This window comes from Lynx canadensis, chromosome E1 (assembly GCF_007474595.2).
Source record: "Lynx canadensis isolate LIC74 chromosome E1, mLynCan4.pri.v2, whole genome shotgun sequence".
NCBI classification, from domain to species: domain Eukaryota; kingdom Metazoa; phylum Chordata; class Mammalia; order Carnivora; family Felidae; genus Lynx; species Lynx canadensis.
The window spans coordinates 3,900,127-3,918,068 of NC_044316.2; the positions used below are offsets into that span (position 1 = coordinate 3,900,127).

General features: G+C 49.3%; 1 protein-coding gene across 2 annotated transcripts in view; it reads right to left on the minus strand.

Annotated features, from left to right (window-relative positions):
• STX8 (syntaxin 8) overlaps positions 1 to 17,942 on the minus strand; it is a 251,648-nt gene that overhangs the window by 210,650 nt on the left and 23,056 nt on the right. For both annotated transcript variants that reach the window (XM_030296686.2, XM_030296687.2), the window contains exon 4: positions 15,735 to 15,845. In XM_030296686.2, coding sequence (XP_030152546.1) covers positions 15,735 to 15,845 — 111 coding nt within the window. The remainder of the gene's footprint in view (positions 1 to 15,734; positions 15,846 to 17,942) is intronic.

Below are 17,942 nucleotides of genomic sequence, written 5' to 3' on the forward strand. Positions count from 1 at the left end.
ACTGCCGTCTCAGGGCTCCTTTTTTCCACCTTCTTCTCAACCTCCCCCACCGGTCTCTCTCTGTTCTTATCTCCTACACCATTTATGGCTCACAGCACACGATTCAGCACTTACTTTTCAATTATCATGGTACTGTTCTCTCATTGCTTCATGCAGGATAGAAAGGCCTCTCCAAAGGGCATGCCATTTTTGGATTCCCCTCCGCTGAGAGCAGTGGCAGCACGTGGTCAGGAATGTTCACAAAGGCACGTAACAAAGGCGTAAACATACGCGTTCACCTGCATTTACCTCATGTGGACCTCACAATATTTTGTGGAGTTGGGGTGATCTGCATTTTTACAAAACACGAGTGGGAGTCAAAATTCAAACCCAGGTTTTGGAATACCAAACCCTTCGTTCCTACCACAAGCAGAGTTAGCAATACATGGCTTGAACGTACGGAGGGAACGCTGCGTGTTACGTACAGGGGTCCGGAAGGAGGACAAAGTACCCAAGGCCAGTGAGAAACAAACGAATGAGGGGTCTCTACAAGGCAGCCATGGTAGCATACCAAAATCAAGAGAGAAAAGGCCCAAGAGACAAAACCTACAGCAGAGGACAAGGAGACCTGAGTTCTAGCTCCTTCTCTCCCATTCATTCCCTTCGGGCACGAAGGATTCTCTAAGGATGTCTCCCCATCTGCAAACTGGCACTGGCTTCTCCTCTCTTACCCCTGAAGATTCTCTTCAGGCTCAAATAATATCTCCAAGTGTTTGAAACAGGGAAGGGAGGGAGAAATAGAAAACCCCTTTTTTTTAATATATATATTTTTTAATGTTTAGAGAGAGAGAGTGCACACAAGCAGGGTAAAAGAACAGAGGGAGAGAGAAAGAAAAAGAGAATCTTAAGCAGGCTCTGAGCTCAGTGCAGAGCCCGATGTGGGGCTTAATCCCACAACCCTGGGATCATGACCTGAGCCGAAGTCAAGAAAAAGTCAGACGCTCGACCCACAGAGTCACCCAGGTGCCAAAAACCCTTTTCAATAAACGAGAACATACTTCAGTTTCTTACACATTTGCACTCCTAAAAAGTCCAAGTTGGAAACTATTTAATCAGCTTTTTAAAAGAAAAATCAACGTAAGTAAGTTAGGATACAGTATGTGTAGGTGACTCTTGCTTTCTCCCTGCCCCCACCCCCAGCTTCTTCATAGACTGGAATTTCCTCTTTTTTCAATTCCCACACAGTTGTTATAATTTGAAATGAATACAAGCAGGGCTAGGGAATCTTTTTAAGTTTCCACCAAAAGTCACCAATATACCAGAGGTTGAAGACTGCAATTCAAAAATTAAAAAAAAAAAAAAATTTTTTTAATGCTTACTTTTTTTTAACGTTTATTTTTTATTTTTTGAGACAGAAAGAGACAGAGCATGAGTGGGGGAGGGGCAGAGAGAGAGGGAGACACAGAATCGGAAGGGGGCTCCAGGCTCCGAGCCATTAGCCCAGAGCCCGACGCGGGGCTCGAACCCACGGACCGCGAGATCATGACCTGAGCTGAAGTCAGACGCTCAACCGACTGAGCCACCCGGGCACCCCTATGCTTACTTACTTTTGAGAGAGAGACAGAGACAGAAAGAGAGAGAGAGAGATAGAACACGAGCAGGGAGAGGGAGGCAGAGAGAGAGAGAGGGAGACACAGAACCCGAGGCAGGCTCCAGGCTCTGAGCTGTCAGCACAGAGCCCGACGGGGGGCTCGAACCCACAAACAGTGAGATCATGACCCGAGCCAAAGTCGGATGCTTAACCGACTGAGCCCCCCAGGCACCCCAAGGACTGCAATTCAAAACAAGATCCCATTTTTCACCCATCAGATCAATAAAACCCAACCAGTTCTAGGGAAACATGGGAGGGACACGGGAGGCACTGGGACTTTCAGAAACAGACCCAGCATGCTAACTGGCATGGACTCCCACCCGTCAGGCTAGCAGCCCCACTTCAGGGCCTCCGTCCTACCGAAACGAAGGCCACGTTCACTACGGATACTGGCTGCTGTGCTTCCCTATCATGGCGAAGTACGAGGCAACCAGGAACCAGCAAGTGGGGAAGTGGTTGGGGGAATCACTGCGCATGTATATTGTGGCACAAGGTAGCAGCCATTCAAAAGAATGGGTTAGGGGCGCCCGCGTGGCTCAGTCAGTTGAGCGTCTGACTCTTGATTTCCGCCCAGGTCGTGACCCGGGGTCGAGAGATCGAGCCCCACGTCAGGCTCCACACTCAGCGCAGAGCCTGCTTACGATTCTCTCTTCCTCTCCCTTGGCCCCTCCCCAACTCACGCTCACTCTGCTCTCTCTCTCTCTCTTAAAAAATAAAAACAAAGAATTTGTTAGATCTATTGATTTGGAAGACTTGCCAGATTTAAACGAAAAAGGTAAATCACAGAGTAATATGTAGAGTTACAACTCTGTCTTCATTTAAAAAAAAAAGGAGGAAAACACGTATGTACGTAAATATATTTATAAATATTTGTCTACATACAGGTAAGTGTCTGGAGGAAAACCATGGAGCTACTTCATACTAGTTACTGGAGGACAGCGGCACTGGAGGGAAAGGAGGGAGAGAATTAATTTTCCGCTACACCCCAGTGTGGTTTGACTTGTTACAATGAGCCTGTGCCGTGTTGATAATTTGTTTCAAATCCAATTAAGGATGAGTCATTTCCTCAGGGGAGGGGGGCCACAGGAGGGGAGGCGTCGGGGGAATGAAGACGTACAATGTTGGTGTCGACTGACAGAAAGCGTTATCGAAAGCATCCTTCTGCTTTTAAAATTAAGGGTAGGAAAAAAAAAATACCTAAAATGAAGAAATGCCAGATTCAAACATTAATTTTTTTCCCGGGGTGGGGGGGGGGGGGAAGAGAAATGGAAGAGAAAGATCTAAAGGCAAGGAAGAAAGACGAAGGGGGGAGAAAGAAAAAGGGAACAGACAGGCTGGGCAAGGGTCCACAGACACCGAGGGCAAGTTTTCAAGTGACACAGAGGCTGTTACACGGAGGAAGGGGAGGGAAGAAGGATGGGGGAGAGAACGGAAGGGGGACAGGGTCGCTTTTGTGAAGGTGGGCGGCCCAGAAACCTGACCCTCCCCCTCACTTTCAAGGGAGAAAAATACTAACTTTTCAAAGTCTAGAAACTGGGAAGGGCTGAGTTAAGTGTCCCCCGAGTTCTCCTGACTTACATCTCCGTCTTGTGGTCTGTTCAGGACAGAGTTCTCAGTGTGTGTGTGTGTGTGTGTGTGTGTGTGTGTGTGTGTATACATTTATATGTACTCATACATAAACATAAGTGGTATACACATACATTTATAAAGGCGTATATAGTATCACTTCTTACACTTATTATGTTATATAAATAAGTACATTTACATACACAATTACACATCTATACAGGTATATACACACTTGTCTGCATACACGTTATATACAAATGTAGGTGTGTATATATGTAGTTATACACATACTTTTATTTATTTTTTTTCAACGTTTATTTATTTTTGGGACAGAGAGAGACAGAGCATGAACGGGGGAGGGGCAGAGAGAGAGGGAGACGCAGAATCGGAAACAGGCTCCAGGCTCTGAGCCATCAGCCCAGAGCCTGACGCGGGGCTCGAACTCACGGACCGCGAGATCGTGACCTGGCTGAAGTCAGACGCTTAACCGACTGCACCACCCAGGCGCCCCTTAATGTTCATTTTTGAGAGAGAGAGGGAGGGAGGGAGGCAGAGGAGGGGCAGAGACACAGAATCCGAAGCAGGGTCCAGGCTCCGAGCCATCAGCCCAGAGCCGGACGCGGGGCTCGAACTCACGGACCGCGAGATCGTGACCTGGCTGAAGTCGGACGCTTAACCAACTGCGCCACCCAGGCGCCCCATTATTTTATTTTTTTTTAGAGAGAGTGCAAGTGGGGGAGAGGGTGAAGAGAGAGACAGAGGGAGAGAAAGAATCGCACGCTGAGCACGGGCTCAATCCCACAAACTGTGAGATCATGACCTGAGCTGATACCAAGAGTCGGACACTCAACCGGCTGAGCCGCCTAGGCGCCCCTACACGTAGTTTTCAATCCAAGCAGAACACAGAAACAGAAAAGTCGTAGCTGCACAGCTCAGAGATGGTCTGCAAGGTGAATACCCCGGTAGTCACTACCTAGCAAGAAACAGGACTGGCAGAACACCAGGATCCCTCGTGCCCCCTGCTCCCTCATGGCTTCCCGCAAAGGGCCCCACTTTGTTTGGTGAGCTGTAACACCGTGAGTAAGTTCTGCCTTTACCGGAACGCCATCTGACAGCACGTCCTCTTATGTCAGACTCCTTTTGCTCGATGTGTTTGTGAGATCCTCCGTGGCGTGCAGTGAGTAGCCGTAGATCACTTGCTCTCGTTTCCTGTTGTATCGCCGTATGAAGACGCCATGACGTATTTACCCGCCGCAGGGCAGATGCTCACGGGGTTGTTTCCAGGTGGGAATATTCGGAATAATGCTGCTAGAAACGGTCTTATACATGCTTCTGTGCAGCTCAGTTTTAGGAGACACGGTCAAACAGTTTTCCAACGTGGTTACAGAGGGGTGCCTGGATGTCTCAGTCGGTTAAGTGTCTGACTTTGGCTCAGGTCATGATCTCACGGTTCGTGAGTTCGAGCCCTGTGTCGGGCTCTGTGCTGACAGCTCAGAGCCTGGAGCCTGTTTCGGATTCTCTCTCTCTCTCTCTCTCTCTCTCTCTCTGCCCCTCCCCCGCTCATGCTCTGTCTCTCTCTGTCAAAAATGAATAAACATGAAAAAAATTTTTTGAAAAGTGGTTACAGAACTGATAGCCTTGCCAGTGGTATGTGAGAAATCCAGCCAGTCCACGTCCAGTAACACCGGCCACGCCTGCCATTTCAACCTCCGCCATTCCCGTAGGTGTGATGGTACGACAATCGTGGTTTTGCTGCGCAATCTCCTGGTGACTACTTAAGCGGCACATCTTTTCAGATGCTCACCAGCAACCAGCTATCCTCTTCTGGGAAGTCCAAATTCTAGGCCTTCTGCCTCTTTCTTTCTAATGGGTTGTCAGCCATTTTCTTAAATTATAGGCGTTCTTTATGTACTCTGGATACAGCTCCTGGGTTGGATGTATGCGCCACAAATACAGATTCTCATTCTCTGGCTTATCTTTCGTGCTTTGTGGTAACTTCTGATGAACAGAATTTCTTTTTTTTTTTTTAATTTTTTTTTTTAACATTTATTTATTTTTGAGACAGAGAGAGACAGAGCATGAACAGGGGAGGGTCAGAGAGAGAGGGAGACACAGAATCGGAAGCAGGCTCCAGGCTCCGAGCTGTCAGCCCAGAGCCCGATGCGGGGCTTGAACCCACCAACTAGGAGATCATGACCTGAGCCGAAGTCAGACGCTCAACCGAATGAGCCCCCCAGGTACCCCCGTGATGCACCACTTTTAGATTAAGTCTTTATTTTTAAAATTCTATCCGTTCCCATAAACCACTAGAATATCCAAAGGGTCAAAAATTTGGCCGAAGCCTTCAACCAGCCTGTCTCCACCACAAAGGGAGTCACAAATCTACTCTGTCCTATGACGTACCCAGTTTTTCTCCCCAAGGAAACGTGATCAAAGTGCACGCTGCACGGCTGCTGTCATTTCAGTAGTTAACAGAGGGGGAAAAAATATACTAAGGCAACATACAGTCCGGATTTTTCAGGCCAGTCCCTACTGCAAATACTCCCTCTTGTCATACGAAGTATCAGTCCGTGCATGAAGTTAGCCCACTGCCTTTGTCAGGAACGTGGAGACAAGGTCAGAAGCTACGAGTGTCCAAACTAGAGTTAAATGATACCTAACGTGAAATGCACGGGATCCTCTGCCCACAGAAGAAACCCGCTCTGTGACACTGAGTAAGTGGGTCACTCTTGAAAACGGGTTGAACTCCAAAAGCCTATCTCCCAATCCTCTTTGGGCAGACAGGTGGTAGTGATGGCTTTCCCAGCTCCCTTAAAAAGTGAACTAGAGATTCAAGGCGATTATCTAAGCTCCATGTGAACCTAACTAACATCACCCAGAAGGCCTGTGAGGTACCACTTCCCTGGGACGTCAGGAACAAGAGAAGGGACAGGAGATGACGGTTCTACTCGAGGTCACAGAGCTCCACAACCTTCCTCATCTGGTGTCAGAAGAGACTTCAGGATGTGGCAAGTTACCGCCGGGGAAGAGCTGTAGGGGAGGGCCGATGTAGTCACTACAGGGGGCCTACCTGACTTCAGCAAGTCTCTTCTCCCTCGTGAACGGAACCTTGATTCTGCTCAGGGCTCCACTGCTCAGGGCGCACGAGCCCATCCCCCATTTAGGTTCAAGGATGCATCTCTCCTGAGTAGACCCAAGCCAATCACGGCAACTCTATTCTTCCACGGTTTTCGGCATAACACGGCATGTGATGCGAGCCCAGCCTAGCTCTATTTTGAGCCAGTCTACTCACTGGGAAGCTGAGGAGCTCCTTTCTCTTAGGAAACAAACAAATAACAACCGGCAAAGACAAGGGGACCAACAGGAAGACTGGAAACAATCAGAGCTTTAAGAAAGTGGTTAGAATAGTAATTAGCAGGCATCAGATGCGAACAGCTTCCTATAAACAATGACCGAAAAGCACCATGGCATGAAATACTGAATTCGAGACCACCAAAAACATAAAATACCTAAAAATACGTTAAGCCACAAATGCGCACAGCTCACCCTGAGAGCCCTGAACGGCGTCTTGACCAAGTGGAGAGACACCCCATGTTCCTGGAGAGAAAGATTCAATGTGATAAAAGGTTTCAAGATTTAACGGAATGCCAATTAAAAAAAAAAAAAGCTACTTTTCCTTTTCAAAAATTAGGCTAGCTGGTTCTAGAATTCACGTTTAAAAAAAAAAAAAAAACACCAAAACTCTTAAAAAAAAAAAAAAAGCATAAGGGTGCCTGGGTGGCTCATTCGGTTGAGCATCTGACTCTTGATTTCAGCTTAGGTCATGATCCCAGGGTCATGGGATAGAGCCCCGCATCAGGCTCTGTGCTAACAGCTGCTTGAGATATTCTCTCTCTCTCTCCCTCTTTAAAATAAATGAAATTAAAAAAAAAAAAGAAGTATAATGACAGAAGACTATCATGTATTAAAACTTTACAATAGAGCCTCAAAAGGTACTAACGCATGAGTAGTCAGAGAGACCACAGAACACATCACAAAGTCCAGAAACAGATCCAAATACACACACACACACACACACACACACACACACACAGTGTAATAGTATAATGCTCACCATCTCAAAATTTGCGAAAATGGATCATTCAGGAAAAAACACAGCCCCCCATAAAAAAAATAGGGTAGCCAAGTAGGAAAAAAGTGGGATTCATATTCTTCACCAAATTAAATTCCAGATGGATCAGATATTTAACAGTTATAAAATAAAATCGTGAGAGCACTAAAAAGAAACACAGGAGAATTTCCTGATAACCTTGGTTCGTTACAATTTTATACAGGAGCGCCATAAAACTCTACTAGGAAGTAACAATCCTCATATCAGAGACTGGCCTAGGAAACCAAGGTTAGTGACACTGTCTTTGGGGAAAACTGGATGGAAACAGGCACTCACATAAAAGTCTACGCCGGTTCTGTGAGAATCACAGTGCATATACTTGAACCCAGCCCATCCTACTTCTTTATTATTTTATTTTATTTTTTAGTTTATTTATTTATTTTGAGAGAGAGAGAGAGAGAGCGTGCGCGCAAGCTGGGAGGGGCAGAGACAAGGAGAGACAGAATCCCAAGCAGGCTCCATGCTGTCAGTGTACAGCCCAATGCGGGGCTCAAACTCACAAACTGTGAGATCGTGACCTGAGCTGAGACAGAGTCAGACACTTAACCGACTGTGCCACCCAGGCGCACCCCATCCCATCCCCCCTGCCCTCCTCCTTCTAAGAACCTATCTAGAGGCAGATGTTCACACGGGGGAACCCCCTTATATGTAACGTTATTCACCACCATTTTTTTGTAGAAGAAATCTATGTACTAAGCATATATGCACGCATATAAAATATATGTGTAACAGACTGGAAACAACACACGTCTGTTAATAGAAAGCTAGTTAGAGAAATCATGGTACATGCATATAACGAGATATTATAAGACTATCAAAATGAATGACAAAAACCTGCTACCTTGGGAAGCTCTCTAATACATCTGATCTGGTGACCAAAAAATGTTGCAGAATGGTATGTACCATTTGCGTAAAAGACGGAGGGAAATAAGGAATATTCATATTTGCTGGTAGATGCTTCAGAGAACTTCGGAAGCATATGCCAATGATTTTTTTTTAATGTTTATTTATTTTCGAGAGAAAAAGAGAAACAGAGGGTGAACAGGGGAGGGGCAGAGGGAGAGGGAGACACAGAATCCGAAGCAGGCTCCAGGCTCCGAGCTGTCAGCACAGAGCCAGATGTGGGGCTTGAACTCAGGAACCGTGAGATCATGACCTGAGCCAAAGTCGGACACTCAACTGACTGAGCCACCCAGGAGCCCTGATATGCCAATGATTTTTAACACTGTTATTTATGTCCAGAAGCGGGGAACACAGTGGGAGGGAGGCTTGTCACCAAACACTGTCAAATGCTTTTTAAATTCCTCATCCGTGTGAATATATTACTTATGCATTCTTTAGCTATTCCTACTTTTAGGAAAGTAGGGGTTGCTCATGTGTTAATAACTTTAGGCAACATAAAATATCAAGCAATGATTCTTTAGGAAATCTAAGTGGAATCAGATACGAATCATCCTTCTTATAACTCAAGCTGTAATTTGAAATAAAACATCTTGGGGCGCCTGGGGGCTCAGTCGGTTGGGCGTCCGACTTCAGCTCAGGTCATGATCTAGCGGTATGTGGGTTCGAGCCCTGCGTCAGGCTCTGTGCTGACAGCTCAGAGCCTGGAGCCTGCTTCCGATTCTGTGTCTCCCTCTCTGTCTGCCCCTCCCCTGCTCATGCTCTGTCTCTCTCTCTCTCTCTCTCTCTGTCAAAAATAAATAAACATTAAAAAAAAATTTTTTTAAAGAATAAATTAAGTTATAGGGGTGCCTGGCTGGCTCAGTCGGTTGGGCATCTGACTTCAGCTCAGGTCACGATCTCATGGTACATGAGTTCAAGCCCCGCGTTGGGCTCTGTGCTGACAGCTCAGAGCCTGGAACCTGCTTCCGATTCTGTGTCTCCCTCTCTCTGCCCCTCCCCCGCTCATGCTCTGTCTCTCTCTCTCTCTCTCTCTCTGTCAAAAATAAACATTAAAAAAAATTTTTTTTTTTAAAGAATAAATTAAGTTATAGGGGTGCCTGGCTGGCTCAGTCGGTTGGGCGTCTGACTTCAGCTCAGGTCACGATCTCACGGTACATGAATTCGAGCCCCGCATCAGGCTCTGTGCTGACAGTGAGGAGCCTGGAGCCTGTTTCGGATTCTGTGTCTCCCTCCCTCTCTGCCCCTCCCCTGCTCGTGCTCTGTCTCTCTCTGTCTCAAAAATAAATAAAAACATTAAAAATAATAATAAAAAAACCCAACATTCAATGGCTTAAAATGGGGGAGGGGTGCTTTTCACGTAAAACTGAATGTAAATTTTTCTTTTGTCCACTGTGGTTTCTGATACAGTGACATGAAATACACACTGGAAGTAACATACTTTTCTTTCTTTTTTTTTCATAGCTCAAAGGAAGATACCTGACATCAAATGCCTAACGTCGACACTCTAAGAAAACGGGAACATTCCACCGTCATCCTTTTGACTTTAGCAACTGGTCTCCTTCCTAATACGCCATTCCTGACACACAGCTACCATCCCGACGTCTAAATAACTTCCTACTTCCTATAATCCTCAACATAGCTGCTGGTGTAACGACTAAAGCTTAGCCAATTAGCCACCCACTACAGCCGAGTTAATCACATAATCTCTGAGATGCTCACCGAGCAGTGGAGTATGCAATGATTGTTTTTCTCTCTCTCTACAGACAAAGATTTAACTAATGGTGAGACTCAGCAATGCTCTCAAGTATAAAGGGCAGGAGGATTTTAAAGCAGCGTCCTTCTAAGTCGCGGCTTATCTTCTAGGAGACGTTGTTACTCGGAGACTTCTTTAACAAGTTTCCAAAGGCCCTAAGTCAGTCAACCATCGCTTATTTAGCCCGCCGTCTCCCATCAAGGTTTACTGCTTTAAAATAATGATCCATAATCCGTAAGGTGCAGCTAAGATCGCATCACATGACAGCCACACATTCAACTGCGTGATCGCCACATCAATGTCTGTGTAAGGGGAATGCTAATCCCAACCGCGGTCTGACAATACTCTTCTCTCCTTAATAAGGCCACATATGAGGAGGAAGGGGGAAGAGGAGGAGAGGGAGGGGTGGGGGGGCCCCCGGGAGAGAGGAGGCTGAGGGTTCGGGTGCAGGCAGGAGAGGAGCGGGGTCACACAAAGGAAACAGGAAGGCGAGGGAGAGGCAGGGGCTCCACGGGCTCCCGGTGAGTCCTGATGGGACAAACCGATGCCTCACTCTGGCTGCCGGTCATCACGGGGCTTTGAAACACTGATTAGCAAGCCGATTAGCCCCAGGTCTGCGACAGGGAATGCGCCGTGCTGGCAGTCTGGCATTAATGACAACGTGTGCCGCAGAGAGCGTGTCTATCACATTTGAAGGTTCTGATAAGGCTTTCCGGCCAGCGCATCTCAGTAGGTCGTGACCCAAGGCAAAGACATGTGCCACGGAGCCTCCACCCCCGCCCCCGCCAGGTAACAAAGCAACTCACGCTGGTTTATTAAAGAATGACAGAAGCAAACAAAAATGCCAGAGGAGTCCAGAGATCAGAGAAGTAGGAAAGGACGCCGGGGAGCCCAGGACCGGGAATTAACCGCGGGGAGGCCTGAGGAAGCTGTGTGTCACAGAAACGGACCGGCAGGGAAGGGAACGAGGTCCCTCCAAAGACAGAGCCGAAGGTCCCTGATGGCTGGTATCAGAAAGGACCAGGCGGCTTGTCAGGACGCAAGAGGCCAAGTTGAACTGTGAATCCAGCCTGGTTACGTCTACACGTGAATTCAGAGCCTCCGAAGGCCGGTGAAGGAGTTCCCGGGGTACGAGAAGTCGGGGGTGGAAGGGGAGGCCTCAAGTGTGGGGACTAGGGGTACAGAGGGCAAAAATAACACTCTGATGTCACCAGGCGAGTGAAATCAAAGACCAGAAACTCTGACTTCCGGGTGATGACAATCTGCTGCCAGCACCCGACCGTGACAATCATTCGCTCCTCCGCTCGCCAACGGACCCATTTCTTGTCTCCAGTAAGTCCCCGGCGGCGCTGTCTTCCCAGCGGGTTGGGTCAGCACTGTCTCGTGTCCATTTCGTGGCCCGAAAGCAGATTTCCCAAGGATTTTCCTACATAATATTTGAGAATGCTTTCACCCAGCACGCATCGTCTCATCCACCAGGTTCTCCTGGGATGTCACAGGACATGCATTTTCGCAAAAAATTCCTGTGAATTCGGGGTTGAAGTGCTAACCCCTGGTACGTACCTCAGAACGCGACAGTATCTGGAGACAGGTTCGTTAACGAGGTCATTAAGTTACAATGGGGTCGTTGGGGTGGCCCATCATCCAACGTGCCCCGGGTTATCTTTATGAGAAGAGGGGATGCTGGACACACAGACCTCAGACACGTCAGGGGGACCGCGTGAAGACTCAGACAGAAGTCGGCCACCTAAAAGGCCAGGAGAGACGCCTAGAACAGACCCTCCGTCACGGCCGTCAGGGGGCACGACACTGCCAGTGACACGCTGGCCTGGCCTTCCAGCCTCCAGAACCGTGAGGAAGGACGTTTCTGGTAGCTGAGCCCCCGGCGTTGTGCCCGCGGCGGCCCTAGCAAGCGCCTGTGGGCAGGTCGACAGCAATCTGGGCTCCGTAGGGATTCCCCAGCGACCACCTTCCAGGCCACCCACCGTAAGCTTCCCTCTTTTTACCTGTACTGACTGACTTTCTCCCGGAGGTCAGCAGGGCCACACTGCCTCCTTCTCTTGGCTAGCCCCCATGCCACCCGGCACGGAACGTCCTATCCATTCGCACCTTCCTCACATCGCTCCTCAGGAGTCCCTTCTACCCCACGGCGCTGACGCACCTTTCAACAGAATGCTTCTGGAAGCTTACTCCGAGCTATTCCGGACTTCCGTTCCTTGAGCTACGACGAAACAACGGCATCTACACTTCCCTGGTTCCATCTCGAGAGCGTTGTAAATAAGCCCGGGCCGGCTGCCTCAGTGACTTCAAGCCCCGAGGACTTTGGCCTTCGTTGCTTCACGGTTGCGCCTTGGTGTGGCCTCCCTGTCCCCAGGCCACCCCAACCGTTCCCCTCCGAGCCACACGGGTGGGCCCAGCATGTGGCTCAGCCTGAACCACGGGACGGGGAAGAGGCACTGGTCGCTCGAGGAAGGCCTCTGAGAACCCAACGCCTCTACGCTAATCCACCAGCTTTGCTAAAATTCTCCCGACGTCAATCTGCTTTGGGCTCCAGGAGGCTTCCGAGGACCAGCCCCCGGAGGGGAAGCCCCTGCAGCCATGGATTCCGCTGCGAGAGTTAACCTGCGACTGTCTGCGGGCAAGACGGCAGCAAGCTGGGCACCGAGGAAGGGGACACAGAGCGAGATCTGGAAGGGGAGAAGGGACGGGCTCCCTGGAACAAGAACCGGTCAGTCCGGGAGGGCCTGGGGGGGGGGGGGCAGGAGCTCCCGAGGGGGAGGGAAGGAGGCAGCAGCAGGCACTTCCTCCAGGCCCGATGGCGGCACGGTCCCAGGAGGAAACATCTTGCGTCACTAAGCCCTTCACATACCGATCGCTCACCTTGTCTAACAGCAGTGAAAGAGGCAGCACGCTACATGCACCCCAAGGTCAATGACTTCGAAGCCCAGATGGCCGGGAGACCAGCGGGAACAGGGCCGGGCCCAGCACTTCTCGCGCTGCGGTGGTGCGAGTTCACGTGTGACGGCGCTAGCGTCTGGGGTGAAATCCACGCTCCGAGACCTGTCAGCTTCAGAGTCTTGTGCGAGTTACCTGACCCTCCCAAACTCAGTTCTCCATTGTAAAATGGACGTCACGAGGACCTCCTGAGCAAACGCACACGAGGGTGCTCAGCCCGTGCCCGGCACCCGGGAAGTGCGCGGCAGACTCGAGCTTTCAGCTGGCACCTCGGGTGGACACGGGGCAGCGGCCTCCCCGCCACCTGTTAGACGCACTGAGGAGTCGCGCCCCCCCATCACGGCTACCCAGGCTCAGGCCAGGCTACTCACTCATTCTCTGCAAGGATTCGGTCCTGCCACCTGTATTTCCTTCCTCTTCTTTCTCTGTCTCTCTCTTCTTTATTGTTTTTACAAGCCCCTTTGGGTAACTTAGATGCCCAGTGCCACCATTAGGAACAAAGGATAGGGGCGCAATGGGTGGCTCAGTCACTTTTAAGCGTCCGACTTTGGCTCACGTCATGATCTCGCAGTTCGTGGGTTCGAGCCCCGCGTCGGGCTCTGGGTTGACAGCTCAGAGCCTGGAGCCTGCTTCCGATTCTGTGTCTCCCTCTCTCTCTGCCCCGCCCCTGTTCACGCTCTGTCTCTCCCTCTCTCTCAAAATTAAATAAACATTAAAAAAAAAAAAGAGAGAACAAAAGATACAGAGCTATATTTCTCAAGTTGTAAGGTGCATTCAAATCCCCAGGATCTTGTTAAAATGCAGATTCTGCACCGGGGGCCTGGGTAGCTCAGTCGGTTCAGTGTCCAACTCTTGATTTCAGCTCAGGTCATACATATCTCACAGTCTGGTCTGTGAGTTCGAGCCCCCGCATCGGGCTCCACATTGACAGTGCAAAGTCTGCTTGGGAACCTCTCTCTCCCTCTCACTCTGCCCCTCCCCCACTCATTCTCTCTCCCTCTCCCTCTCTCTCTCTTTTTTTAAATTTAAATGCAGATTCAGAGGTGCCTGGCTGGCTCTAGTTAGTAGAGCGTGCAACTCTTAATCTCAGGGTTGTGAGTTCAAGCCCCATGTTGGGGGTGGAGCCTACTTAAAAATTTTTTAGGGGTGCCTGGGTGGCTCACTCGGTTGAGCATCCAACTTTGGCTCAGGTCATGATCTCACGGTTCGTGAGTTCGAGCCCCGCATCGGGCTCTGTGCTGACAGCTCGGAGCCTAGAGCCTGCTTCGGATTCTGTGTCTCCTTTTCTCTCTGCTCCTCCCCTGCTTGTGCTCTATCTCTCTCTGTGTCTCAAAAATAAATAAATGTTAAAAAAAAAAAAAAAAAGAAAAGAAGAAAGAAAGAAAGAAAGAAAGAAAGAAAGAAAGAAAGAAAGAAAGAAAGAAAGAAACGCAGACCTAGAAGGTCCACCTGCTGGACCACCAAGCAGAGGTATTTAGATGCTGCCCATCGCCTCTCCGGTTGGCTCTGCCAGCTGCACCTTTGTTTACTTTCTGGACTCCAACGTAGACGCGCTTCTTGACAGGTGGCCCTGACTGTGCGCCACGGATCCCCAGCTCGTGTGTTTCTGTCTCGCCAGCCCTGGATCACCGCCTTCTTCACCGCACACCGCCAGAGAGCTATCTGGCCCACTTCTGGCTTCTTACACACCCTGCCTGGGACATGACTCCTCCCTCCCTGACTCCTGGGCTTTATTTCGCCACAGAAACAACTCAGGACTCCATTCGGCTTCCTGTCTTTCGTTTCTTTCTTGCATCCCTGGGTCACAGGCTCCCAAGGCCTGGGGCCAACAGGACACTGTTTCCTTCTCCTCTGCTTACCCCAGGGCAGTGGTCTGCAATCCTGACTGCATATCGTACTTACCTGGGACCCTCCATGCGCCCCCTCGATTTAATTGTCTGACGCAGGGCCCAGTAACTCGTGGCCAAAGGTCAAAAACCACTGCCCTTGAGAAGCCATGTCATTCCTACCCAGGAACTAAGCAGAAGCAAGCCACTCCGCAGAATGAAAGCATCGTCCCTCGTGGCAAAGAGGGAGAGAGGCGAGTTTCTATGTGAAGTTCATTTCCTCGAACCATCGTGATGGTTCCCACGATGAAGTTACAGGAGTTCTGGAAGGGGGGGTGTGTGGACAGTTCCGAAGAGGGAAGCACATAGGATTCGTTAACCCCAACCCTAGAGAGCTGGCCCGCTCCTCTGGGTGTTCCAACAGAGCTGGGCGGACAGCGGCTGTCCCCTCCACAGAGTGGGAATCACTCACCGGCACAGAACAGGCCAGGATCCAACGGCCGTGCTCCCCTACCTTCGTGAGCACGGACCACAGTCTCGCTAGGACACAGTTTCCCAAACGTGCCAGTGAAAACACACACACGGGGAAGCCTTTTTCCCACCCAGGTGAACACGTACTTCAGGAGCCGAAAAGACAGCTCACGTGGCAGAAAGCACAACCAGAGGATGCAAAGGAACTTTTCCGACCCGGTCCGTATTCCATGCAAACCGTCTTCCCTCAGGATGAGATTCCGCCCAACATACCCGGCTTACTCAATCCAGAAAATTAAAGAACGCTGAAGAGAAAGACCATGACATGGCAAACGCTGTAAAGGGGCGGGGTAGATTTTACTAGTTAAATCGAGCCGTTCGGGAAACACATCCGTGATCTCGGCCAAGAACGCTTTTCACCCAACCGCGTAATCCCCGTGAAGGAAAACGTCATACCTGATGAGATCGGGCTCTGCCCCCTCGTTCTTAAAGGATGCCAGAAGTAGCCTCTCCCGGGTTATGAGTTCATCCAGAAGGTTCTGTCTCCGGTCTCCTTCAAGCTGTGTTCTGCACACATCTCGTTAAGGTCCAACGGTGGGTGAATTACCTCAGTTTACCTATCGTGTTATTAAGCGAGCTCTCCCAGGCCAGGTGTGACGATTACAGACTCTGACCGGTACTGGCCAGAAGAGACCTGAACCGTTCTCCTCCTCCTCCCGCTCTGACCTTCGACACCACAGACTTCCCAAGTAAAGGCCCTCGACAGAACCATAGCTGCGGACTCGCGGCCACGGACACCAAGCCGCCGCTGAGCAACGCGGCAGGTAGAGATTATTTTTCCTCCCAGTGACCAACGCCGAAATGATTATTCCCGTCAACAGAGCGATCTGAGTCAGGAATTCCTCGGGTGTTGAGTTATAGGTGTCAGTGTTCAAGGGTGTTTGCCTAGACATTAGCACCCCCAAGACGCCCTGTAAAAAATGAGCCGGGTTCTCAATACTGCCTTCTTTCTTCCGTGCGAATGTGTCTTCACACACGTGGAATCCATTTTGAAAAGTGCTACTCTATGTGACAGATTTGCTCTAAAGGGTGCCCCCATCAGCTCATTATTTAAGCACACCGCATGAGCCTTAAACTCCAAAGAAAACTACAAGGAAAGATTCGGATTTCACTGCGTTATCCTAGCGAGCGGGTTAAGCCGGGAGTCCAAAGCTTATTAGTCTTGTGTTGACCGTTATCTGCAACCTTGAAGCAGTTATCTCTCTTTTGCGGATCTCTGTCTCTTTGTATGGAACGCCAGATTATCGCTAACACCTCTTCCGGCACAACTCACAAGTTATGGCTAAAAAAAATAACGAGTCAGGGCTACATCCAGAGTTTTCTGTACTAGCTTTCTTGAAGCAAGTTAAGCGAGTTCTTCTAGGCTGAGTGCCAGCGAGCGTGTGCGTGCGTTTAAAAGCAAAATAAAACGTTGATGGGGAAGACTTCAGCTATCAAAAGAACAATGGGAGAAAGCTAACAGATACTTTTTTTTGAAGTTTATTTATTTTGAGAGAGAGAGAGAGAGCGAGGGAGAAGCAGACAGAGAGCGAGGGAGAAGCAGAGAGAGGAAGAGAAAGAGAATCCCAAGCAGGTTCTGCACTATCAGAGGGCAGAGACTGATGTGGGGCTCGAGCCCACGAACCGTGAGGTAGTGACCCGAGCCGAAGTCGGAGGCTTAACTGACTGAGCCACTCGGCACCCCAACGGATGCTTCTGTAAGGACATACCTGACACAAGACATAAACAGTAAGTACAAAAATAAGCCATCCCCAGCACAGTGGATTTTATCTGGCTTTGAGGGTTTTTTTTTATTGGGTGGCTTTTGTTTTATTAGACCTGAAACTGGTAATTCAGAGCCGCCGGGGCCACATTACCTAGTTCTGGTGACAGTAAGACATTAGGCGGCTGCTTTAGATTCAGTGACAGTTTCCTACTTCAAACAGGGGCATCAAACCCTGCACGGACGCCCAAAATATTTCTAAGGAAGTTGGCAGAATCAAATGATAGCATCATCGTTTCCTGGGGTGGGGGAGGCTGGCGTAGCAAAACCATGGCCCAGGGAATCTATAACCCTGGTTGCTATTGTGGATAGAAGGAGCTAGCTTGCTAAAATAATCATCATTAATTTTTTAAAAAGTTTTTTTAGAAAACGCTTGAAGAAGTTCCCCAGTAAGATAGTAGTCAGTAAAATCGTAAGTCCCCAAACCAATGAGGCTAAGCGGCCTCCACGGCTTTGGATATTTAAAAAAAATAACAGTAAATAACTAACTAAACGAATTCTCTCAACATTCCAGAATGCAGGCTTCCCCGAGGAAAATCGCTACCACGGCTTTTCCGTTTCCTACTTGTCTGCAGTCACCCCCACTTGCACACCATCAAGTAGCAACTGTAACTAAGAAACAGCGGGCTGAAATACCTCCTCCGTGCCAATAAGAAGGCCAAACATTAGCCTTTTGATCATCTCAATACCAAGAATAAATATCAATGTGTTTCAATTAGTGGCAAATTGGCAACAAAGCGGTAGGCTTTTCTTCTGTCCCAAAGAAGTGTGTGGTGGGGGGAGGGAGAGGGAAACAGAAGCGGTGGGCATGAATTGTACGCGGCAGACCGGGCATTTTAATT